General features: G+C 37.0%; 1 protein-coding gene across 1 annotated transcript; it reads right to left on the bottom strand.

Annotated features, from left to right (window-relative positions):
- Window positions 1–10,341: 10,341 nt before the first annotated feature.
- Window positions 10,342–27,606, bottom strand: ercc3 (excision repair cross-complementation group 3). Its single transcript, XM_084129559.1, has 15 exons — window positions 27,435–27,606; window positions 26,538–26,737; window positions 26,203–26,439; window positions 26,048–26,097; window positions 25,580–25,715; window positions 25,294–25,461; window positions 24,802–25,006; window positions 19,417–19,731; window positions 17,732–17,916; window positions 16,338–16,540; window positions 14,757–14,853; window positions 12,213–12,330; window positions 11,833–11,951; window positions 11,562–11,711; window positions 10,342–10,848 (listed from the first exon to the last, which is right to left on the bottom strand). The coding sequence occupies exons 1-15, from the start codon at window positions 27,460–27,462 to the stop codon at window positions 10,711–10,713; spliced, it is 2,349 nt and encodes a 782-aa protein (XP_083985685.1). The 5' UTR covers window positions 27,463–27,606; the 3' UTR covers window positions 10,342–10,710.
- Window position 27,607: the final 1 nt, after the last annotated feature.

Genomic DNA, 27,607 nt, shown 5'->3' with positions numbered 1-27,607 from the left:
GCGGGATCAGAGAAGGGGCCTGGAGCGGAGCCAGGATTTTTTCATAGGGGTGGCCAGGCAAGGGCCAGCAACCAGTCTGGGGTGGCACAGATATCTTAATTAATGAATTATTTTATCATAAAAAATAATTTGACTATAATGTATTGGACTGTTTTAGTGCCTACACAACTGAATAAAGTTAATTTGTACTTAATTGCAATTGAGATTAGGAATCATGGAATACTGAGTGAATTTTATATTTTTTTTTAATTATTACCCACCACCTCATATTAAAATTAATTAAATGGTAATAAAAGGGCAGACACTATAGCTAAAGTTCAACTTGCTCAGTTAGCTTGGTTCTGGTTCTCAAAATCTCCAATAGCTTGTTACATTGTTGAATCTTCATGGATGAGATAACATGCAGATAAATACTGTAGTCCAAAGATTATTCAACCTTCAATGCGTTTTATATAATCAATGAACTCTTCAACCAATTCTGAGATTTTCAAAAAAATAATTAACTTTCTATATTAGTTGTCAAAATAAATAATTGCAACAGTTCTATCATACCTAAATTAAAAAGGAAAACAAAAGTTCTCTTTTGAATCCCCATGTGCAAGAATGTGAACAAGGCGGAAGTCAACAGCACATAATGTAAAATGTTATGTTTTTCATAATGTAATGTTGCCAGAATGTAAAATTAGTTATTTTATGGATTTAAAAAAATATCCATTTTGTGTGTGTCCTTCAGGGACGTGGGAACTATATTGTGAGAGGGGGGGCGGGATTCTTGAGGGGGGGGGGGGGGGGGGTTGCTTGGGGTTCAAGGCGACCGTTATTTAGAATGTCACTTTATGGTTTCCATGGTGACGCGTCATTGCTTGTCACGTGACACACCGCAGCAGCAACAGAGCTGAATGAATGATGATCTGCTTTTATGTCATCTTTTCCCTTTTTTATTCAGAATATTCACAAATGTGTTAGCTATGGCATAAAATATCTGATATTCCGATTGTCAAATACATGCAAGTGGAATGTTTTGTATTGTTGTTTAAAAACCTAAACGATCGCATCGCGTTAGTTGAGCTGTATGCTATATATAAAATAAAGACATGATCTCTTTTGCAATTATCCTTATGACTCTGCATTATTTTACCTGTTGTGTACCAACCAATCCAGCCGTTTTTACCTGTTAAAATACCTTTAAATGTCGAAAACAACCCATAAAATGCAGTATTCTACTTACAACAAAATGATTGAAGCCTCTACTTATTGCAAAAAATAATGCAATCAATTTTCGGCAGACCATCACTTTTCGGCACGACACCGCCATATTAATTTGTGCCGCAGACGCAGGTCAGAGAATCGGATCTGTTGGATTTACAACACGTGAATTCATCCACTTCTCCCGAAATACTTAAAAGTAAGTGGCTGGTGAACTGGGAGAAGAATAGAGTAAACATTAAAGTTACTTACACAATGTGTATCTGATGTGAATAAAACGTGTCAAATTATAATGGAAAGGATTATTATTACCTCTTCCATAGACATCAGTGTGTATTTTACAAACTCTAAATGTATTTTTTTTAGTACTTATGTGAATTTCTATGTCTGAAACCTAAAATAAACAGTATGTGGTTGAAAACACTGAAAAGTTGTGATATATGACAGCTCTGAGCGCGCCTGTCTCTGGCTAAATTCAACATTTGAATTTAGCAGTTGATCCTGTGATGCACTGACCGTTCTAATCACACCAGTGTGAACGTACGTGCGAAAGGCTTAAAAACAAGAAATTTTATGACACAAAATTTTGAAATAGGCTTAAATCAAACACATTTTAATTCAGATTCTGTATTTATTTATTTATATATATATATATATATATATATATATGTGTATATATATATATATAAAAAACAACGGAAAACAAAAACAACGAAACAAACAGCTAGCTGACCCCCAGAGGGGGGGGGGGGGGGGGGGGGGGGGAATGGGGGGGGGGGCGGCCGCCCCCCCCGCCCCCCCTGTTCCAACGTCTATGGTGTCCTTTACAAATTAACGCAAAATGAATGCCTATCTTCTAGTACAAATGCACAGTGCTCACATTTATTTGGACATTAAAACATTATATCAGTTTGTGCCTTGTATTGTGATCTCACATTGCAGAATATTTTAATCCAGACACATGTGACGCATATATAACAAATACATGCATGCAGTTTTCACATCTTTAATCGCCTTTTTGATTCTCACATGAGTTAATTGACGACAGAACAACGGCTACAGCACGCCGCATTTGCGCGTGATGTGCGTACCGCAAGCACAGTACAACGCGTTTGTCAGCCGTATGACAGAAAAGTTAGTTTTACTGACATTTGGCCTGACAACATCTCATCTTACCAAAGATAGCCAACTGAATAAGGACAACGCGCTTTTCTCAGCATCTCAGAAGTGTCACAAGCTTTCACACACATTTTCTAAAATAAAAGTATAGCATCAGAAAAAAAGAGAATTACGTTTGTTGTTGACTGCACACTATTCGACTTACTCAAAACGGTCTTGCAACCCACCAGTTGAGAAAGATTGACTATATTTACTATGTGCATATCACTGTCTGATGTTCTGCTGAAGCTCATTCGGCACTTGCACATTTCCGCACTCGTTTGACTTGCGCCTGGCGCTGAGGTGAAGTTGGAGTGTGCGTCTGAAAAGTCTCACGTTTTTTGTGGTCTTAAAGAGACGGTTCAGCGTTTTAAAAAACGCAATTTTTGTCAATAAAAAAGAGACAGCAACAGCAGTTGTGAGAGGGGTGGCCAAAGGGGTGGGCAAGACCATTAGACCAAGCCTGGCCACCCCCTAGCTCTGCCAGTGGCACTGGGATGAACAGCGGTCCCCACGAGGCATTTGGACGTGTGCAATGAAAAGCTTAAGTGAAGGAATTTCTGTTGTTGCAACATTAATTAGGAAATTAGCTACATAAATCGATTGTGGTTGGAAGCACTTAAGCTGACCGCATTAGTAACCAGACTAGCCTCGTTTCACCCAAAGTAAAATTAGTCAGAAATTGTATAGCCTATAATTGACAATTATTACAAATGTTAGGGGGGTAGGTAGGTAGTTAATTATTTAGTTATTATTTAATTAAGTAGTTAAAATTAACTAGGCCTACTAACACAATTAATTTTAATTGTCAAAATTGTCAAAGCTTTTTATGTTTTTAATTAATTTATGTAGCCTAAACTTTATCGTTATTGTATTGTTATAATATTTAGTTCAGGCAATTAGCTTATTTTGTTGTAAATAAAAAAGGCTGACAATAATGTCACTGATAGCTATACCTTTATGGCATTCTCACTGCCATGTACCTTGTTTATAGCTGCATTCAACTCGTAAAATAAGATCTTTCTGACATGACTTGAACAATAAACAATAAAACCTGCTTTCTTTGATCTGATATGCTATATCAGAGCGCTGTTAAAATGTAGCCTAACTTAAAACTTTTTGTTCTCCTAGCAAACAGAGAGGTGTATAGTGGATTTCAGCAGATTAAGATTGTACAAATAAGATATTAGCAAATATCAAATGGACTATTTCAGTTGTATAATCCACAGCGCCATGCACCACCACCTAGCAAATTCTGCTACATCAGAGAAGATCTGATTCAAACCTGAAACAAACATGCACGTCCAAAGACTAAACCCAAGATACTGTCATTGCATGTAGGCCACATAGGGGCCGTTAGATTTTAACAGATCGCAAGTTTGCATACAAGGCTCACATTGCCACATACAATTGTATTATTTGGCTCATGCTTGGTGGAGTTATGGCACTGCTTTGGTTCAGTTCTGGCAAAGAAGATGTGGGCCATATTTGGGCCAACAAACACAATCTAATCTGGGCCACAGCTCAGCTGTTTATTTGGGCCAAATCTGTGCCAAAAGTAATTTGCTGAGTGGAAATTATTCATTTTTTTACAATTAACTTTCCACCTTATTTTTAACATAAGACCAGGCGTGGCCATTTTAAACTCGAATGTGCAATACTTTCGGTGTAACTCGCTTTCAGTTATTTTAGCTGTGCAAAAACAGTTCATCATGCTGCATAATGTTACAAACTGGTATTTGTTAATGTTTTCCTATTCTTTTAATTTATTATCGTAATACACACTAATTTGTAAATAGCTTACTTCCGCATTCAAAAATAAGGTATTTCTTTCCAAGAAATATGTGTTTAATACCAAATATTGAAACAAATAAGGTGAAATATTTCAAGAGAACTACCAGTTATATATAGGGTTAGGGGTTGATTAGGATAATCAATTATAGCTGGTCACCGTGATTTTGCCAAGACATGGAACAGCATTCTGAAAATCTAGTCCTAACCATATCTTTACCCTAACCCTACCCATAACTTATCCCTAAAATCAGAGATAAATTATATAATCTAAACTATAAACTTGTCCCTCAAATCTGATTGGTTGCTTAGTATGTGTTGTAGACTACTTGGTGAACTCATGTTCACAAATTTGGTCTACAGCTTGTTCCCCTCATGAGGTGTTTTCAGTTTGAGCACATGATGATGCAGTTCATTTGCCATGTGCTCTCTTGACTTGTGTTTGTGAAACACTTTTGTTTGTTGTGCCGTTTGCCATGTGCTGTTGGTCTCATCCCAGACAGCAACACAGTGTCGGCCCAGATTCGGCCCACATCTGGTGCGGGTGGAATCCACATGTACCAGATGTGGCCCGGATCTGGGCCGACACTGTGTTGCTGTCTGGGATGTTAGGCTCTGCCCCCTCATTACCTTATTATTAATCTTAACCTGCTCCACTTCATTACCTCCACATTTCCTTCCCTGTTTAGTGTGTGCCATGCAGATTGTTGAACTGCTCGTTGAAACGCTGCACCTGAGCCCATTTCACTCCATGTACGCGCATATAACAATGAAAACGCTACATGATAAAACTATGAAGGCAGATTAAAGGATTATGATTGTTAATATGATTATGGTTAAGTGTGGTCAGAAGCCTCATGCATATGGTTGCCAAACACTGGTATTAGAACACAGAGGCTAAACAATCTTTCAGAGAGAACTAATTGTGGTGTGGTGTTGTTTGAGGCTTTTCCCTTACAAGTAAATACTTGGGTCAGAGTCGTCGGTTTTCACCCAGAAATCATGTGAATTTATTAGAAAAGATAAGCAGCAGGCTTTCCTTCTGCGTGTTTTCACGTGTAGGTGCAATAGTCTTAAAATGAAGGATAAAAAAAGATTTAAAGAAAGGCAGGTAATGCAACGCAAATGTTCTTTTCTGAAAGAGTAAACAAAATTTTAATTGGTGGTTCAGGTTTAATTCTTATTAAGATGAAAATCTTGCATAAACATTTTATTCACTTGTGCTTGATTCTCTCTTTTCTTTCAAAGAGGATCAAACAGAGGGTCTAGAACAGGGTTCACCAATCTCAGTCCTGGAGGGCCGCTGTCCTGCAGAGTTTAGCTCCAACCCCAATTAAACACACCTGAACCAGCTAATCAAGGTCTCACTAGGCATACTAGAAACTTTCAAACAGGTGTGTTGGAGCTGGTTGGAGCTAAACTCTGCAGGGACAGCGGCCCTCCAGGACCCAGATTGGTGAACCCTGGTCTAGAATAAAAGGCCTCAAACATACAGCAGGACTCTTTAAGTCTTTCATGCAGTTCTAAGTTGCGTACTTTAATGTACGTCGGAAACACTTAAGTAATGGGGTATTTAGATTATGCAGGTTACAATAAAAGAAAAGGAACAATACATGAAAAGATGGAGGAGGAGGATGGGGATCAGTGTATAGATGGGTATGAGACGGATACATTTAGGGGGGATATGGTATTCTGTTGTAGTCCTCAGTACAACCCAAAGCAGTTCCAAGGGGATGAACCCCCTTTTCTTCAAGGATTTCAAAAACAAGCCTCTGGGAAAGTGGCCAACAGTGTCCTGCTCAGAGCTGAGGAATGTTTCGATGAGATTTGTATTTGTGTAAAATAGAGGTTCTTACCCCCAGGTGGCCCCAAACAACACACTTGTTTCACAGTAACTGGACTGACATGAACTCAAAAGAAAACATTTGTTCTAATACCATCTGAAGAATGAGACCATCTGAAGAATGAGACCATCTGAAGAATGGCCCATGAATTATGATACGATGTCCAAACAACAAACACACACACATATGAAGGTTTATAATGCAAAAGCTTATTTTACACCATATAGCATACATACAAAATTATATATTACCTTTTTTTGCAGTTCCCAAATAATGTTTCGATGACAAATTAAGTAGCCTATTAGCAGCCTACAAATAATTCATGTACACTGTAAAAACGAGTAAAGTGAAATAGGAATAGTATGTAGTACTAACAGGTGCCTGTCTAGTAGTGTACACTTGGCCGTGTTTCAACCGCAGGAACTTAAGGAACTTTGGGGTGGTAGCCTACTCGGTGTGTTTACACCGCAGGAACCAGGGTCCGAGTTCCTGCTCGCGAGGTAGTACTTTTTCAAAGTTCAGGAACTTTGAGGGGTGAGACCAAGTTCCTGGTAAAAAAGTTCCTGGGACAAATTGTTCCGGGTAATTTCGGTGGAAACGCGGCTTTACAAGAGAGTTCCAGTAACTTAAAACTAATTTGTATAGTATACTTGATCATTTACTTTAGATGTACTTATCTTAGTATAGACTACTCAGAATTACTATTTTTAACAACTAAATCATTTCAAGTAAAATACATTGTGAGTATTCCTAACTACTAATTTATGCTAGTTGTGTTAACTCTGATGTTTTCTGCATACAACTTGGAAATACTGAGTTTACTATACTTCAAAAGCAATCCAGTTTACTTGTTAAAATCACGCAAACCGATTGCCTTAAAAAGAGCAATTAAGTTAAGCGTTACTCAATAACTTAAGTGCTGTCAATCATCTATTATAAATCATTGAGAATGGTTTCACAATTTTACAAAGATAACATTTACAACTGGACAAATAAATGTAAGGCAATTATACAGTTCAAAGGTACATTTATTGTATTTGTTTTCTTAACAACTGACACGGGGTGGTCCACACAAGTTTGCATTGGGGTATAAAATTTATGTAAAGTCACCTTAATTTTTTAATATAAAAAAAAAAAAACGGTAACACTGTATAATAAGGTTCATTAGTTAGTGTATTAACTAACATTAACTATATGAGCAATGTATTTGCTATTATATTAATTCATATTTGTTAATGTTAGTTAATAAAAATTCAGCTGTTCATTGTTAGTTCATAGTGCATTAACTAATGTTAACAAATACAACCTTTGATTTGAATAATGTATTAGTAAATGTTGAAATTAATATGAACTAAGATTAATAAAGGCTGTAGAAGTTGTAAAGGATTCAGGGTGGTTACGCACAAAAAGTATTCTCATCACTTCATAATATTAAGGTTGAACTACTGTAGTCGCATGGACTATTTTAACGATGTTTTTACTACCTTTCTGGGCCTTGAAAGTAGCAATGACGTTGCGGTCAATGGAGGGACAGAAAGCTCTCAGATTTCATCAAAAATATATTTATTTGTGTTCCGAAGATGAACGAAGGTCTTACGGGTTTTGAACGACATGAGAATTTAAATTTTAAACAAGTGCCTCAGCTTCCCTTTTATTTTTCTATCAACTAATCTAATTCCACTGTGATAAACGAATGTAATCTAATGCCGAACATCATCAATCTTGCACATCTGATTACTCAACAGGAGATTTTTTCAGAGGTTGCAGTTTTGGTGGGAGTTTGTTCTGTCCCAAACCAAGCATCAATTTCTGAATGAAGTTAAAAGTGTTTTTCACGTCTTTTGGGTAATCCAAATATAAAGCATAAAACAGACCAAAATAGATGCAAATTGCCTAAGGCAGGTTCTGCAGATTATCCATTACAATACCTCTCTCAACAATGAGGCAGTAGACACTGGGCAAAGGTAGAGTTTATTTAGAGAGAGAGGTTCTTCTTCATCAATGACAGTCAGCACACCAACAGATACTTGTGCCCAAGCTTCATCAATATCACATACCTGAATTAAACCAAACAATAAAAAACAGGGAAAAGTGAAAAGGCATGATTAATTGTCAGTTATCTGCCCTGCCTACACTGCCTTTAATCCATGTCCCATTAAGTATTTATCTTTTTTTATTTTTTTATCCCAACTCTAAAAGGGATAGTTCACCCAAAAATAAAAAATAGCCCATGATTTACTCACGCTCAACTCATCCTAGGTGTATATGACATTCTTCTTTCAGACGAATACAATCGGAGATGTATTAAAAAATGTCCTGGCTCTTCCAAGCTTTATAATGGCAGTGAATGGCCGTATATTTTTTGAAGTCTATCAAAATGCATCCATCCATGATAAAAGTGCATCTATCCATCATAAAAGTGCTCCACGCGTCTCCAGGGGTTAATAAAGACTTTCTGAAGTGAAGCGATGTGTTTGTGTAAGAAAAATTACAACTTTATTGACTAAAATAACTAGCTTCCGGCAGAAGTATGTATTAATTTTGAGGGCAAACCACAGGAACTGAACCTGAAACAACTTCTGGCAGGATGGCATTAGTAATGTGCAATATTTCATGTATGATTAATCACCTTAGATTTGCAAGGCAAGAACATTCATTTTAAAATGATAATATGTAGGCTATGTTCCTGTAGCTCAAATGGTAAAAACAACAAAATAATAGATTTAATTTCCAAAGAACACACATAGGCCTACTGTTCTCGCTTTAGAACATCTAAATACATAAATGTAGGCTAAAACCCATTCCTGCCTTTCAATACTTTGCACACTGAAGAATATCAGCCTTGTTTAATATCCATCCATAATAAGATTACAAAGTTCAAAGGTTTTAAGATGAATAGGGATTCTGGAGTCCTCCTGGTGTGGGAGACTAGAGTTGGATTATATGATTCAGCAAATGTGGGCAGGCATCAACAAAGCTCATTGTGAAATAACAAGGCATTCACTAGACATAAACAACAGACTCCACTCCATCAACACGGGTGCGAGCTTTACAATATGGCTAACATAGCTATGTGAGCTAACAATGAAGAGCAGCCTTCTTTAAAGCATTTTATTAATCTTGATTAATGTCAAAGGAATAGTTTACCCCCCAAAACATATTAATCATTTACTTAACCTTAATTTTTGGGTGAACTATCTCTGTCATATCTACATACATTAAAAATGGATTAATGCATTTTATCATACCACAACGGAGCTGTTGAATGCTTGTTTCTGATTGGTTGTAGGCCTACTGACATTAAAATATAAACTGTCAAGTCCAAGTAAAATGAATTGAGTGAAAGTAAGACGTTAGCGTTTTAAATTGAGCTTTGAAAACAAGAGATAATAATGATTTTTACAGTTGTTTTGCATTTAGTGATTTTTAGACTAATAATCCATCAACAGCGATGGTTATTATTAAACACATGACACTACAGTTCAAAATAAGTGCGAAAGGGATACTTCACTAAATAAAATGAACATTCTGTCGTCATTTAATCACTCTCATCTTTCAAAGCATGAATGACTTATACTCCATGGAATACAAAAGGAGTATAGCCTAATGTACAGCAGAATGTCCAAACTGCTTGCACTCAGTGAAAGTAATGCTGTCAAGCTAGATTTAAAGTGAATAAACAACATAAATGTCAAAATGTTCCTTAAGCCTCATATGGCTTCCTAAGACTTGGAATACAGTACATGACGTGTATGGACTTTTATGATGAAAAAAATCCACTTTCATGATGGTCAAGGAAAATCATAAAGATTCTTCAGGACTTCTCAATTTGTGATCATACAGGTTTGGAATGACAATGAAAGTGGGAAAATTATGACATTTACCTATTTTGGTGAACCATTCTTCTAAAAAAAAAAATGCAGCCTCTGTATTTTTAATTAGCTGTTTAAATACAATTAGAGTTACATTTAAGCGAGCATGATAGATTACACTACAAATATACTATTTTTAATTTTAAATAATTAAGGAAATGTTAAAGTCATGATGACATATGACGTTTACTTAATATGAAATTGTAATGGAGTAAAAAGCATAATTTTTTTCCTTGTAAATGTAATTGATGCATAAGAAAAAGTGTTAATATGGACAAAATCCTGCAAAATATGTGGAATAATTGACCGTTGATTTAAAGAAATATGCACACCACCATCAATTATTCCTGTCTCATTGTATAATGTTAATTAATGCATTGTGAACAATAAAAAAATGTATACAGATTCATACATGCTGTAAATATTGTTCATTTAAGTAACCTAATGCACTAATGTAAAAGCATAACATCTTATTAGTGCTACCAAAGTATGTTTTATTGATAAAAGTTTACCTGTACATTTCAACAACAGGTTGTTTTGCCTTTTACATACTGTACAAAAGTCTTCTTTCTTTGCAATTAAATTTCTCATAACAAATTCAAACAAATCACTGTATAATTACAAACATCCTGTTTGTAATACTATAGATATTAGATTCTTGAATCTTTCTGAAACTACAGCAGTTTTTCTTCTTTCTTAGTCTTTAAATGCCTCTGTCTGAGACAATCAGCCATAACATGTCTTTTATGAATATGCCGGCCGCCCAGCTGCTGGAAGTTCATTATTTGGTCCTGGTGCTTCCAGATGTTGTCACTGCTTCATTCGGTCCGGAAATATGTTCACTTGCGGAAGCGTTTAAACAGTGGATGGATATTCTTGATTCCCGAAGCCTTGCTACTGCGGGATGCCTGGTATTCCATGTAGACTGTATCGTCTGCACCAGACATGGAGCTCATAGTTCCCATACGGCGAGAAAACTACAGAAAACAGTATATCTTCACTGGCACGTTAAGCAGGTTAACAAAGCATCTTAACGCATTTACAGATTAACACAATCATTATGATGCTTAAATATACATCAGTGCTAAAGACCTTACGCGCCAGAGAAACAAGTGCGCAGCCATCTTTAGAATATTGTCTTTGAACTTCCGTTTTAGCGATAGCTCTGTATATTTCTATGGCATCGCTGTGGAAGAGTAATTAGCTGGTGAAGTGGATTTACTTATTGTTGAGTTAACGAAAGTTATCATGAGCATTGCAATGTTTAAAGCAGATGTCTTAACATATGTCAGTAGACCGGGAAGATTTTAAAATGGGCAGTTTTAAGTACATTTAAATTTAAAATTGAAATTTCATAAATTCTTAAGATCGCTGTGGAATTACAAACCGGAAGACAAAAGACAACAAGTGCAGCGCTGAAAAGGGGCGGGGCTACATAAGGTCTATAAACCTGTTCTCAGTTGATCTAAACATTTAATTCGCTCAAGGCACAGTTTGGAAGAAAGTATGTTTTCTATACAAAATATATAGAGCTGCACGATTAATCGTTAAAAGATTGCAATCTCGATTCAAACCATTAAGACCTGTGTTTGCCGTTTCTGTGGTTACAAGTTTTTCCAGGCTCAAAACAGCGACACACACTGAGCAAACAAATGAGGCAGCAGAAAGAAACAAAAACGAGTGGAGATACCTGCAGCTTCCCTCCCACTTCTCCCACCACCACTTCCTCTTCTGCGTCAAGATCAGATGCTGCCAGAACCTTGTGCAAGAGCTGCTGCTGTTCATCACGAGAGGAAAACATCAAGTCTTCCTCCTCCATCCCAGCCAACTTTGTGATCACCTAAAAAGAGACGAAAAGAATATGTGACAGACCAAGACCCAATTTAACTTCCTGTTTGGCTAGCATTCCCAATCAGAATAATCAAACTGAGGTATTTGCAGTTCACGTATAGCCTTGAAACCTTGAAACTGTATCCCTGGTCCACCAGGAAGCGCTGTCTCTTGGTGGAATAAGCCATTTCCTGTGTGTCCTGAGAGACGAGTGAGTAGAAGTAAGCATTGTATTCCTCCGCAACCATACCTGTAAAAAAAATAAAAATAATTATATACAGCTTTTGTTTGACATTTTGTTGTATGATTAGTTAAATGGTTAAAGGAATAATTCATCCTAAAATATTTCACTGCAATTCCTTCACTATGAATTCTAAAAGATCTCAGAAAACATGTATTATAATTATATTATAACAACATGTATTGTAATATACAACATCTAAGAATTTAGAACTAGAACGTCTAAATGGTCTATCCAGGTATCCCATAATGATGGTGGAAGAGTTGCTACCTTTCTTGGCTCGCAGCACTCTGCCCAGTCTCTGAGCTTCCTGACGACGGGAACCGCCATGAGAGGAGATCTGGATGAGCACGTTTGCCTCCGGCAGGTCAAAGGAAGTATCTCCTACCTGACAGAAGAAGAGAACAAGAGACGACAGAATAAGGGTCCATTCACACAGAACGCAATTTTCCATTCCACTGCGCTTCTTTCCCATTGTTTTTCAAGGTAAATACGCTAGGCGGACGTGTTTGACCGTCTTTTGCAGTCTCGCGCATGATATTCTAAAACGAAAGCTGTCTTTTTTTAGTTTTTCGTTCCACTGACCTGCGTCTCACGTTTTTAACCACAGAAACGAGTTCTGTGTGAAGGGCCCCTAAGAATAACAATCAAACCTGCAAAAAAGATAGCCTGGAAATCCAGACCTAAATTTAAAAGATTAATGGTCTGGCGTCGACTAATGAAAATCGGCCAGCTCAAGGGGCGGCACCACGCATGCACTTGAAAATCTCACTGCACGCAATTGGATAACACTACGACCAATCACAACAATAAACCCCATACGCTTAGCTACCAGCGGAGCTAACTGGAAGATTAGACTCTTGCCGTATCCGGTCGGCAAAACAGCAAAAACGCCCTTCTTGCAGAGGAACGATTCGAGCGGCGTCTTCTGTTCCTGTTTTAGATAAAAAGCCAAGTCTAACTCGTTCATTGTAGCGGCCAAAGCCGTTTCAAACAACTGGTGTTCATCCATAGCCATCTTGCGATGTTTACTAATGACTTCGACGTCACAGCGCTGTCGTCATCTTTAGCTCGCCTCTGGCCCGCCTATATCAGATAACCCGATGTGATTGGTGCAGCTCAGATCGAGGGGCATATTTAATGAGCATCATTACTTGACACCAGAGTAACTCGCTGAGCAAATTCAACTTGTGCTCTCACGAGAACTCTGGATTACCAGGGTACCAAAAAGATACGCAAAAGTCAAAATGGCTTTTTAAGGGCCAGATAAAGGGAACAAGTATGAGAAAACATCCTTGACCTAGCTACACAAGTTCAACTTGGTATGTTGTTGCATTTCAAAATGTAAAACACTGTAAATAAATTTCAACGCCTTTCAGTTAGTTCATTAAATACACTAGTAAATCCTTAATTTCCTGGATCTAAAACTAAAAAGCATTTTTATCACTAAATGTAGCGATAAATGTTATTCTGTGATATGAACAAAGTCAACACACAGTTTCTTGATCATTTTGTTGGTGTTGTCTACCAGATAGAATGCTTTATCATAATTAAACAAGCTTAAACTTTATTGCAGAACAAGTCAAAGGCATTTAATGGGGATAAAAAAAAAAAAAAAAATATGGCGTTCATCATAATTGTGCTTTTGTTTATTCGTAGGCTTTTAAGGACATCCATAAAAATGTACTTTCGTTTTTGCGGTAGCTCTTTATATTATGGCATCATTGTCGAAGAGTAATTAGCTGGTGAAGTGGATTTACTTATTGTGGAGTCAACAAAAGTTATCATGAGCAATGTAATGTTTGAATCAGATGTCATAAATATAAGTAGACTGGGAAGATTTCTAAACGAGTAGTTCATTCATAAATCTGTAAGATCTTACCTTCATGCTGTGGAAATACAAACCGGAAGACAGAACACAAAGAGTGCAGCGGCGGCTATTATAAGGTCTATTAGATACCTTCTTTAAACACCTTGCATACAGCCCTTTCCCATGCAGATACTCTTATCTTATTTGAATAGCCTGACTTTTAAGGACAATCATATCAGCACATGTGCATCACTTTTCCCACCAAATCATTTCCAATCATTTGCATTAAGGTAGAATGTAAAGTTAATAAGGTCAGAACAGCATCCCCAAAATCAGTCTCTCAAGTAACCCACATGCATGTTTCTGACAATGCCCATCATTTTGTTGGATGTTTGATCCCTTTGTATTTGCTCAAAATGAGTAATGCATTTTTCCATATAAAGCTGAAGTGTGTGATTTCTGCAATATTAGCATCCGCCCCAAAAATGACTGCTTGATTTACTTTACCATGACTTGTGGACACAATGATCTTGACGACATTCAGCAATGAAAAACAAGTTTAAAGACATTTAGATTCATGATGTTTTGGGTTTGTTGGCTGATTTAGATCCCAGAAAAAAAAAGCTTGTCCAGTACTGAGATTTGTCAGGTCATCATGACAAATGATCTTAAACACAAGAATGTTATTAGCGTTTCTAAATCACCTAAACTGCAGAAATGTGCTTTTCTTTTAAATGGGTGGAACGTCAAGGTCTCAAAGGAATTAAAGCGTCACAACAGTGCCAGCCACCTTTGCTGAACTCTCCTATACAGCAACATCTGACTGTGTAAAAGGGCTGTTGATATTTCATTAGATGCCATTTAAATTGAATAGCATTACTGATTTTCATCTGTTGCAGACTGTTTTACTTGTGTAAAAGATGCTAAGAATAACACCTCAAAAATTAAAAGAAAAATACTTATCCACAGTTTCACAAGGAAATGGACAGAGAAAAGCAGTTTACCTTGGAGATGAAGATGGTATTGATTTTGGGATTGTGTTTAAAGTTTTGAAGGATCTGCATACGTTCTCCTTGAGATGTGGGTCCGTAAATATACGGTCTGAAAAGAGAGAGTGTAAGAGAGATGCATTTCTGTTTTTGCGGTAGCTCTCTATATTTATATAGCATCATTGTCGAAGAGTAATTAGCTGGTGGTATGTGTGCATTTACACATAAATCAAAAAAATCATACATGCCATATTTTGTGCTTTGAAGGACACTTTGACCCTTCATACACTATTATAAAATTGTTATTTGTTGACATCGATGGTTCCATGAGGAACCTTTAATATTCAGGGAACCTTTCCATTGCGCAAAATATTCTTTTTAGTGGAAAATGGTTCTTCAGAATTTTAAAATGTTCTTCACACACACAAAAAAAAAAAAGTTTCTCCTATGGCATCACTTTAAAAAAAAAATTTTGTTAATAGTCTACAGTAGTGATCAAATTTATTTAAATCTGATTAGAGACCTATGCAATGCAATAGCACTCAGTAGAATCTCACTGTATATACACATGCATTATATAAACTATAAGATTCTAAAAATAAAAACAAACAAAAGTTTGCGAATTTCACCTCACAAACCCTCAGGCTCCTCGAACAACCTCAAGTCCTCGAACAACCTCTCGGTAGAGAAAGAGATTTAGAGTCTAGCCTTTCAATTTCTTTGAAAGAACTTTACCAGGAAAAGCCCATTCATTTGGCAAAGTTAAAGTGATTAACAGTAACGTAAAGCTGATTACAGGTTGCGCCAGGGACAGTCCAACAGAACTTTTACTGCTTTCTAGAGCACCCAGAAACAAACACACAGGATTGGTTTTATTCTGTTTTTCAGGTTTGCGTCATGGCCTTACAACATGCATTCAAAATCCTTTTGAAATGTGTTTAAGATATGTTTTGGAACATTTGCGTAAATCCAGTGTGTGGATCTCTTTTGTAAAAGCTGCTCCTTTCCAGGCTTTTAGTAAGCTATGGCTTTGTTGATATTACTCTAGTACAAATCTTTTACTAGTCCTCAAAAGACCCTGAAGAAAAGCTCAGAAAAAAAAAACCCATTCATTTTCTCCATAGAGATTTCATTTAGCAATACTGGTTAAACTTTTCAAAATGGAAATAACATGACCTCTGAGGTTGTTAGGTGATGGTATATGCTTCTGTAGAAGAGTTATTAAAAATCATGTTTAATTGCTGAATTCCCAATGAAAAACTGCACCACCTAAAAGCTCCACCAATAAGAGAAACCAAAACCCCCCAAAAAAGCTGTTACTTGGATGAACAGCAGATTTTCAATCTGGCAATTTTACAGTAATTTAGCAAGTGTTATGTGTGGAAACCAATAACAAGTAGTTAATTCATGCATAAATTAATTGAAATACATGTAGTATTTTTGGCTTGATTTCCAAATAAATTTTTGCATTGACGGACCCTAGCGGCAGCAACTTTTATTTTGCAGCCTGTATCATCTGCTTGAAGCACAATGTTGAGGTAAAAGCGCTGGTGTATACACAAGTGTGTGAACATGTAAAATAAAATAAGGCATTACTTGTTCAGACGGATGGCGTATTCTTTCAGAGCGAAGACGTTGTCGGCAAAGACGATGATCTTGTCGTTCCTCCGCTCGTGGAAGCGGATCAGGAACTGACATGCACGGAACTTGTTGGGATTCATGGTGTAGAACAGAATTCTCTTCTTCGTCTTTATGGCCACATATTCACGATAAAACTCAGGAGACATGGGACACCATACCTAGAGACACAGGGACTGTGAACACTCAAGGGAAATGTAGGTTTAAAGCACACACAGCACTTTTGAAATTTTCTATACAACACCCAAAAAGTCTTCTGAAAGGACACAAATGCACATACATGGAGCACATTACGGAAACTCAAATTATGGATAAGAACAAACCTCACTGGTTCATGCACATTCGAGCTGCTGTTTACTATATTTGATGTGCTCTATCTATGTGAATAAAAGCCGAAATTAAACCTGTTAATAGTCTACAGTAGTGATCATGTCTTTTAAGAACACATAGGATTACTTTAGGATTACATGGATGAGCTTTTTTTTTATATATATATATATATATATATATATATATATATATATATATATATATATATATATATATATATGTATGTATGTATGTATGTATGTATGTATGTATGTATCTTTTTTAATATATATATCTTTTAATATAAAAAATGGAAGAATTTTTTTTTATATTAGATCCACATTTCTAAACACTTTCTGCAGTTAAGATCTATATTTGTTTTTAGATTAACCAGACACTCTTATTCACATAGCCTAAAACTGCATAGTAATACTTAACTTCACTAGAATAAAAAAGCGCAACAAGAAACATTTACAATGAATATAGAAATTTCCATGAAAATACTTTTTTCAAAGTCTGTAGGAATTTTGTATATTTTTAGGCTATAGATGTAATTTATATATTTGCGTCACTGACTGACTTGACTGCAATATTTATTCTTTTAGTTAAACAAACCATGCTAAAAGATTTACCAAACATGTGATAAATAGCCTGATTTGCATTGGAAGTTTGACTTTTTATAGAACCTCTTTGTGAAGACTGTGTTCAGAACACAGTGAACAATGCATAGGTCGGTACATGTGGTTTTCTGCTCATGTGGCTAAATAGTGTGGCTTTGTTTAGTAAGAACATCAATTACAAAGCAATATTGAATAACAGTACTGTATTTTCTTTGTGCACCAGGCTCCAAAGCCTCAAAATGCAATGTTTAATAAGTTCATTAACCCTGTTGACCCCCCCCCCCCCCCGACACGTTTCAGAGATCAATCTAGCAATTCACATTGTGGAATACACACATGAAAAGAACATTTGTTGTTTATTTTGTATTATGGGGAGAAAAGTTCGATTCATTTCCTGGATCACAATGGTTTTTCACAGCTCACCTCAGCACACTGGACTTTAGCAATGTAACCATTGTTCTGTAGTTCCATCCAGTTTGCCTCAAAGAGCTTCGGCCCGATCAGGAAGTTGAGATCGACAATCTTATCGTCCTCTCTCACTAGTGTGGCAGTGAGACCCAGTTTACAATGAGCCTGGACAATCGTCAGAACACGACGGAACATCTTTGCTGCAAGACAAGCACAAAAGAGTCAAGAATCTGTATGGTTTCCATTTACATTCCATTAAACACATAATTTCTCTGTCCTTGTTGAAAGCATGCTGAGCAAAATGACAAAATTCCAGCCAATCAGAAGATTCCTCAAATATTCAATTTTATTTTGCTGCTCTTTGATTTTCTGCTTGAAATTCAGCTTGAAGATACAGACATTAAAACTTTGTTTTGCTGTAAATTTGATATTGGGTGGCTGCTTTTGGTTTTTCTAAACTAAGAAATTTAAAGGGCCAGTTCAGTTTCTGACACGCTCCATGTGCTTGAGTCTGTCGACAACAGGGCAAATGGAAGAGTCAAAGAACGATCGCTTTGACGCGTCCAGTTTAAACAGCTATTTGGCGTCTCTGTACAGACTTCAGAAGGATCCCAGTGTCGGAAACAAGTGGATGGTTTATTTTATTGGCATCCCGGATCACGTCTGAGGATTATGTTTGTTCGGAGCATTTTGTTCTGTCAGCGAGGTACAGTGTAATGGAGAGTTTGCAAAGAAACTTTAGTAGAAAGATGAAGCAGTTAACTGTACTGGATCTGACAGCAGCTGCATCACTAACCTTATGTAAATGATGGGTTTATATGAATAATGTTTTTAAAACACTTACTCGTGTGCAATAGCGAGTGGGCGTTGATACGGTTTCCTATGCAGTGATGTTAGCAAATCATAACAGTGGCCTTTTACTTACAAGCTTTAAAGGTCAAAACCCATTAAAAATTCATCATTTCAGACAGAGGGTCAGAATGAAGGTTGAAAATAATTGTTTTTCTACTTTATCTACTTTATTTTTAAACTTTATTAATATTATAAGTGAACCTCAAGGAACATATTAAAACAATAAAAAATTATGGATAAGAACAAACCTCACTGGTTCACACATAACTGATTTGATGTGCTCTATATTTGTGAATAAAAGCCGAAATGAAACCTGTTCATAATATACAGTAAAGCGATCACGTCTTTTCAGAACACTTAGAATAAACCGCTCGATTCATGTTTTTATGAACTTTTTGAAGCTTGAACATGTTGATTATTAAAGTCTTCCTGTAGCTCAAACAGAAGATCTTTCATAATGCATGGCGCTAAAAACTTTTGATTCCCAGGGATAGAAAGAACTGATAAAATGTGTATCCAAGTCTCTTTGGATATAACCATCTGCCAAATGCAGAAATGTAAAGGGTTACCTAGACTTTCAATGGACGGACAAAAATAATTAGAATATTAGAAATATCTCAATTGAAAATTGAAAATTTCCCATTGACTTAAATTGTTAAAAATATTCGCCATTCAAAATCAAAACAACAGCAGTGATGACTGAATTACGGATTGTTTTCCGTCTTGAAATTTCACTGTGGGTGGAGCTAACTATTGTGAAGTGAGGAAAACAAAAAAACAGAGAGAGCATGGAAGATGTGATTTCTTGCTTGACATTTTGTCAAGTTGCACTCCCAAACACAGCCTACCTGGGATTGTGTGCACCTCATCCAGAATAATGAGCCCCCACTCTTGACTTTTCATCCACTCCATGACCCTCTCAGCTTCCCATGAGCGTTTGGTTGTGTGGCCCAGCATAGAGTAGGTGCTGATGGCCACTGAGCAGCCGATGGGTTTGTCCTTAGCATCTGAAGTGAAACGGCAGATCTGGGAGTCATCAATGGTGGACCACATCTTAAACTGAGCCTTCCACTGTTCCACTGACACGGAGGAGTTTCCCAACACCAGGCAGCGCTTACGCACTGTGCAGGCAGCAGTGACGCCTACCAGTGACTTACCAGCACCTGTGGGAAAGAAGAGTAGAATAACAAAAGACGTCAATGTAGATTCAATTTATTTTAACTCAATAATACCATTCAGTTAGCTTCTAACCCCGAGTTGCTCTGGTAACTCAATTGTAAATTCTTTGAGTTTTTAATGCTACTAAGTACACTGTAAAGTTTCTAGATTGACAACCGTATTTTATTGCGCAATTGAATTGGAAACTGTGATGTAGGGATGGGCGATATCACCAAAATCTTATTTCACTATATGGGTACTTTTATTTCATGATAACGATATATATAACAATATAGTTATATTTGCTTTAAATAAGGTAATGATATAAAAAAAATGGATACCATTGAAATTTCATAATTCTTATCAATGATCAATTCTTATCTTTCAGTATCATTTAAAAAAACTAATACTAGCCTAAAAAAAAATATATATATATCTCTCAAGCTAACTGAAGACAGGTAAACTGATTAAAAAAAGAGCAAAGAAAACAAACTACAATCAAACAAAGACACAAATGTAATAGACCTAACTGAAAAACTTCAAGCACAAGAAATGCTACATAGCCTAAAATGTATAAAGTAATCAAATGTATAAAAATGCATAGTCTTCACTGTGTAAATTAAATATTACACTTATTCTTATCAAAGTTACAAAAGTGATTCAGTCAAGAGCAGTGAGAGATTTTCTCATTTCTTGTTGTTTGATTAGTTTGGGTGGACAGCGGCAGCGAATGGAGTGGCCTGGCTGCTTCGTCCTTGCTGGCGAGCGGCGCTCTCGACGTGGCGCTTTTTTCTGGTGCCGATGCGCGGTGTGCTGTCCCTGCTTTGGATGTTGCAGCCGCAGTTGTTGGGGACTTGCCTCGGGTGTTGTGTGGGGAGCGTTCCTGTCCGCGAACGCCGGGTAGCGGTGAGTTTCAAACTTTGACTGCTCTGCCCTCACAAGAAAATAGGGCCGATCAAACCGCAAATCCAGTTAAACAGCCCACTTTCAATCAGCAACACTGGGGACTAAATCCGGCGATTCGGAAAAATCGAAGAATTAACTTTTTTAAAACTCTTAATCATGCGAAACTGATCTGGGATCCGCAATCTAAACCCAAGGGATTACTCGGCGGACATTTAAATATACGTAGCATTGTCTCTAAAAGCAATCAGCTAGAACACTTACTGTCTCACTCTAACTTGGACTTTCTTGGTCTCTCCGAAACATGGCTTAAAAAGCACTCACCCGAGGCTGCCTTTGACATTTCTGGGTATAATGTGTTTAGGAGGGATAGAAATAAGGGCAGGGGGGGGGGGATTGCTAGTATATGTTAAAAACACAATAACATGTAACCTCATTGAATGGTCACAGGAAATAGACATGGAGTATATTGGGTTGAATATGTCACTATCTCCTCAAATGTCTTTCATTGTCATTTGCCTATATCGACCACCATCAACCAATAACATATTTTATGAGCATCTCCATAATATTCTTAAGCAATGTGATGGTAAAAAGGAGTTAATACTAATGGGCGACTTTAATATAAATTGGGATAAAAAAACTGAGAGAAAAAAACTTAGAGATAACAAATAAATTCAATCTTTCCCAACTGATACAAGGTCCAACAAGAATAACCAACTCCTCTCAGACTCAAATTGATTTGATATTTACGAATAGACCTGAGAGAGTAACTACATCACATAATCTGCTGACTGGTCTGTCCGATCATAATATCACACTGCTGGTAAGGAAACTAACTAGAAAAAAATTTGTAAATTCGACCTCAAGAAATCAATTCTATGAGAAAATTCCTAAAAACGAAACCATTAATTTAGAAAAAGCTATAAACCAAATTGACTGGTCTGACCTCCTAACCAGCAGAGATACTGAGATTAGCTGCAGCACTTTTATTTCTACTATTAACGAGATAAGAGCAGCTTTCACAAAAAAGGTGAAATGTAAACATGGACAAAAGACCACCTTACCATGGCTAAATGACACTCTCTGGCAACAAATGAAAGAAAGAGACCTTGCTTTAAAGAGGGCTCTAAAATCAGGGCATAGTAGCGACCGGCTTAACTTTACAACACTCCGAAATAAGGTTTTAAGGAATTTAAGAAAGTCTAAGGCAGAGTTTTTTATTAGGATTATTAATGAAGCTCAAGGAAATGGGAAACTTATTTAGAGAAATCTTAATAAATTAACTGGTCGGAATAAAGAACAAAGGATAACTTTACCTGAACTCAAAGTGAATGGAATCCTGACCCAAGATAATGATATAATAGCAAGTACATTTAATGATTTCTTTATAAATTCAGTCAGGGAGCTGGCTCAAGGTATCCCAACTGAAACTATACCATCTATCCCTATTGATAAAGCTAAACCTATTTTTAAAATAAAGGAAATATCTGAATCAGAGGTTATAAAAATTATAACTTCGCTAAAGAATTCACAAGCAAGAGATTCACATGGTTTGGATACCTCATTTTTAAAATTACACAGGGACATACTTGCACGCCCTATTGCACATCTGATCAACCTGTCAGTTAGGCAAAGTACTTTTCCAAGCTCTTTGAAAAAAGCAGTAGTATCTCCGATCTATAAGTCTGGTGATAAAACAATGGTGTCAAATTATAGACCCATTAGCATTCTATCAGTGATATCCAAGGTGACAGAAAAATGGGTAGCAGAACAGCTGAAAATACATCTAAACTTGGGCTACACCCCTTTGCATCCAATGCAATTTGGATTCCGCACAAATCATTCTACAGAGACAGCTAACTGTTTCCTCCTTGAAAATATTAAGTCACAATTAGATGAGGGTGGTATAGTAGGTGCAGTGTTTCTGGACCTTAAAAAGGCTTTTGACACTGTTAATCACCGGACACTATTATCAAAATTATCTTTTTTTAATTTCTCAAACGAGGCCATGAAATGGATGGAGTCATATTTAACTAACAGGAAACAGAGTGTACATATTGGTAATTCTTATTCTTCATATCTTGACTGTAATATTGGTGTACCCCAGGGATCAGTATTGGGCCCAATCTTGTTTAGCCTGTACATTAATGATTTGCCTTCAGTCTGTCAATCTGTTAATGTACAAATGTATGCAGATGATACAGTTCTTTATTTGCATACCAAAAACAAACAACAGGCTGCAACTAAATTAACTGAAGCACTGGTGCATGTTTCCGAATGGCTTAAAATGTCAGATCTGCATCTTAACATTAACAAAACAGTCTGTATGTTCTTTTCCAAGAGGTCTACAAGTGCACAGCAGGCTGATGTTTTTATTGAAGGAGAAAAACTCATGGTTGTGTCTGAGTTTAAATACCTTGGTATTATTTTAGATTCTAATTTAACTTTTAAAAAGCATGTTAAAAAGGTGGTTAATACCATTAGATATAATCTGGCTAACTTCAGACACATAAGGCCTTATTTAACCACAGAGGCAGCCAAACTTTTTATGTATGCCATGATTTTTTCTCACATATCATATTGTTTTACAAGCTGGTCCCAAGCAAATGTGACGACTCTTAAACCAATAGAAACCCTCTATAAGCAAACCTTAAAAATATTAGATCAAAAACCTATCAGTTATCACCATTGTAATATTATTACTAAATATAATTTATTAAATTTTGACAGTTTTTTACATTATTTAGATGCCTGCCTCATTTTTAAAATTTTACATGGGCTTGCACCTCCACCACTGGGTGAATTTATACAACAGAAGAACAGCAGTGGCAGGGCAACAAGGGCAGTTACCAGGGGAGACTGTGTTGTACCGTATAGACGTAGTAAGTTTGGCCAAACAGTCTTCTCAGTACGGGCCTCAAATTATTGGAACTGCCTCCCTATTGAACTCAGAGAGAGCACCAGCTATTTATCATTTAAATTTACACTTAAGAAATGGATTAAAAACACTCAAAACTGCAATCATTAATAGTTGGTTTATCTTATCGTAGGTACTGCCCTTCTTGGTATTGTACTTATTTTTATGTATCTATTTTCTTAAACAGTTTTCTGTTATGCATGTATTCTTTTTGTATTATGATGCTGTGTCGACCTGCCAAGGGACTACAGATGAAAATTAGCTCTCTAGCTAACTCTGGCGCATTTACATTTTGAGTGTAAACAAAAAATGTTAATTAATGTGCATTGTCCCTTTTAAATAAAAAAAAACAAAAAAACATTAATAACGACAGCAGGTCAATTTGGATACTGTCCCTTTAATGGATCCAATATACTCGAACATTTTCTTTCTCAATTGTTTACGTTCACTTAAGACATAAATAACTCTGTTTACTTGCAAATGCATAGTCACTTAGACACATATGCATGTGTATTTAACCGTTCAGGTCCAATTAGGCGACAAAAAAAAACAGTTCAGTTCTCGCGCTATATGAACTGCGGCTTCATGTCGCGCGTCTCTCAGAGAGCGCGCACATATACTGAAAAGAGAATGTTTCCCAGCTAATTGCTCTTTAACAGTTTAAAATCACTTGTTTTTAAACCGCAATGCTTAAAACGCATGCAAACAATAAGCTTTCGTGACCATGCAGCACAGAAACCTCACGAGCGCAACCGCGATAGAGAAGATAGTCCAAAATCTCTACCAGTTACCACCCCTACTGTGATGGATGAAAGTGATAACCAACGGAAGAGACTAAATGTGACAACATCTTTTAAAGTACTTAATTCAACAGTTTTTCTATGTTTATACATTTTTATACATTTTTACTGATCACAAAGAAATACTTTATTGAAGTAAAATTGTCCTGGAAAATGAATATTTCATTAATAGTTATTACAAATATCCATTCAAGATGAGGCAAAACTCCTGAATATCCATGTATTTATCATAATTGCTGAAAAGAGAAAATGATAGCAAATAGTCTAAAATTGCTAATTTCATATTTATTTTGGCCAAATAATATCATTTAATTTTTTAATTACATATTCCAAAGTCAAGTCTGTTTAGCTGTGGATGCAGAGCCACGCTCTGCTATAGTACAGGACTAAGCATCACCTGCCTCTGGGAAGAAATAATTCAAACACTGTGCAGATGTTCAAAGATAGTTTACCGCAAGGCAGGACGATGACTCCAGATCGAGCTCTACCGTTTCCAAACATCTTCCTCAGACTCTTTTCCTGATATGGTCTCAGCACAGCGGTGGGCTTCAGGTCCATGTTAATGTCAGGGTTCACCGTGTCATTACGGAAGTCGTATTCCGCCAGCAGGGGATACTCCATCTGAATGCAGCGCTTCTGAATTTCCTCAATCATTTCCTACCAAGGTTCAGCAGAAACACGAAAAAGGAATTTGATTATTGCGCGTGAAATTGAATGCTCTAATCTAACGACTGGACAGCTAACACAATTTTTTTAACTCAGGGGTAAAGGAGGGACTTATTTAGAAGGCGGGGCTTATTCCGCCATACTGCGCATTGCACTTTCTCCCATTCATAGTATGAGTGCACTGTCTTTGTATATCTAAAGTCAATGGAGGAACTGTCAAGGTAAACAAATTATAAATTCACAATCAAGTAACATCTCGTTCAAGCATAGACACACACCTGACGGATCTCAAATGACACTGTTTGCGTCTCTTCCTCCTCCTCCTCCTCTTTATCCATCTGTTCGTAGTAACTGAAGATGTCATCTGGCACCTGAGTTCCTGAGCGCTGCTCATCTGCAGGCTGGGAGGTGGATGGACCACCATTGTCCTGCTGAGACTTTGAGATCTGGACAGGACGACACAACAGGTTTTGGTACCAAAAATGAGCTTTCTGCTTCGCTATAAGTGTCTTTATGTTTTTGTGCTATATGCAAAATTGAGACTGTGTATGCATTCATACTCACTGCTGATTTGCTAGAGATGACCTCAGTGATGAGCTCAGTCTCCTCACCATCAGCAGACCGAAGACGACAGTCCCGAATCACAGGGTCCTGTAACAGCCTCTGAATGACATCAGGGAACGCACTCTCCACAAAGTACCTGTTCTCAACACACACACACAGGTTCTCATTCACTAACTGTGCGTACGCGGACATGGTTTGGGTGTGTTTTATGCAAGTGAGTTAACTTGGGCATGCTGTTGCTCATTTAGAATACTTTAGAATAATTTATTAACGTTAGTCAAAAAATGGTTTACAATTCACCAACTTCCACTTAACTACATACTACCAGCTGCTCAAAATGCCACCCATTATCCAATGAAATAACAGCAAATCATTCCATAGGCTATATATTCAATAAACAGAGTTTTCAACAACATAACTAACTTTAGTGAGAATTAAATAATGAACAATGTGTAAAAACAAACTGACCTGTTGTGTTTCAGGACCATTTTGACTTTACCGTAGCTTACTGTGCACAGCTGCAGAAGAACAAAGAGAGAGAGAAAGTGAGTGGCTTTGGTATATATATAGAAATTGTTGAAATTGTAAAATTCAGACAGACTTGACTACCAGCTCACACACACCTTAATAAACTGCACTATGCCATCTGGCACAGAGGTCTTGCTGAGTTTCTGCAGGTACTCAATGATGTCAGAGGTCTGCAGGCCGACGCTCACGGCGGCGTAGAGAGAATAGGCCGTCAGCTTGTACTCGTGCGCATGTATGGGTCTGCACACTGGCTCTGATATGGCCACCAAGAAGTCCTGAGCATATTTATACACGGGAGAGAAAGCCTCTAGGAAGATGTGACCATCAGGAGCCTACAAGAGTCAGACACACAGATAAAGGGATAGGGACCCTCTTAATGGTGGCGACTTCTGCTGTAAATGGCTAATCGATCAAGGATCTTCAGTCTTACCACCCAAAGGGGTCGTGAAGAATGGTCGTTCTTGAGAAGCATCTGTAGTCTGTAGTCTTTGGCTCCATATTCATCCAGTTTAGTGCTGGATTCCTCCACCTGCTTCCCAGCAGCTGCTGGAATGGCCTCCTGAGACTCACTGCCTACCAGCTCTTCATCCTCCTCTTCCTCATCATAATAACGCTTCTTGGACTTCTTATCTAAAGTGAATAAACAACTACTTCAGCAATTTAAACAGGTGATGATCAATCCTGCTATTGAAGATCTGATTTTAGTTCAAACCTTGCTGGTTCAGGTGTCCTTAGTGATAGTTTAAAGGGATAGTTAACAAAGTTATTCCAAACCTGTATGAGTTTCTTTCTTTTGTTGAACACAAAAGATGTTTTGAAGAATGTCGATAACCAGACAGTTGACGGTGGCCAGTGACTTCCATACAGTTTTCCATACCGTTACCGACATTCTTCAGAATATCTTCTTTTGTGTTCAACAGAGGAGAGAAATTCATACAGGTTTGGAACAACTTGAGGGTAAGTACATATTGACAGAATATTCAATTTTGTGTGAACTATCCCTTTAATAGTATTTAGAAGCAACATCTACACTAACCTTTGTGGGAAAAAAGTACACAGAAATAATCTACTTTGTCTTTGCAATACGGTTCAAGTGATGCAATTTCTCTCTGATGTAATTTCTATTGAACTTGAATGTCATGTATTTAAACATTTGTTTATACATTACTTATGAACAAAATAAGCTCATGGTTATATTTTAACAATCGTGCCACCGTAGTGTTCTCTGCTACATCAGTTAACGTTAAACAGCACATCTTGCATTGGTCCATCAAACTGTTTTGATTAAATTCATGTATTTATTTCTTAAGAATGGCGTCTATCTTACCTCGATCACTCTTATCTTTCTTTCCCATCGTGTCAGCCCTAGAAAACACTAACCTATAGTGAATTGAGTGATGTTTTAACACATTTTAATAATAAAACTGCAAGAGGATTCATTAAGACGTCAGTGCTGTAGCAGCCATGTCCAGCACGCTTTCTCTACGGAAAAAAACGATG

Source organism: Abramis brama (assembly GCF_963993115.1).
Source record: "Abramis brama genome assembly, chromosome: 11".
NCBI classification, from domain to species: Eukaryota; Metazoa; Chordata; class Actinopteri; order Cypriniformes; family Leuciscidae; genus Abramis; species Abramis brama.
This window is presented reverse-complemented; position numbering and strand designations above follow the sequence as displayed.

Excerpts from the sequence above, each read along its gene's own strand:
- ercc3 (XM_084129559.1), bottom strand. The coding sequence starts at position 27,462 with ATGGGAAAGAAAGATAAGAGTGATCGAG. Across the intron at positions 19,732-24,801 it reads AGTCATCGTCCTGCCTTGCG|GTGCTGGTAAGTCACTGGTA; the intron begins GTAAACTATCTT and ends TCTTTCCCACAG. Across the intron at positions 10,849-11,561 it reads AAGTGGGAGGGAAGCTGCAG|TTTTCTCGCCGTATGGGAAC; the intron begins GTATCTCCACTC and ends TGTTTTCTGTAG.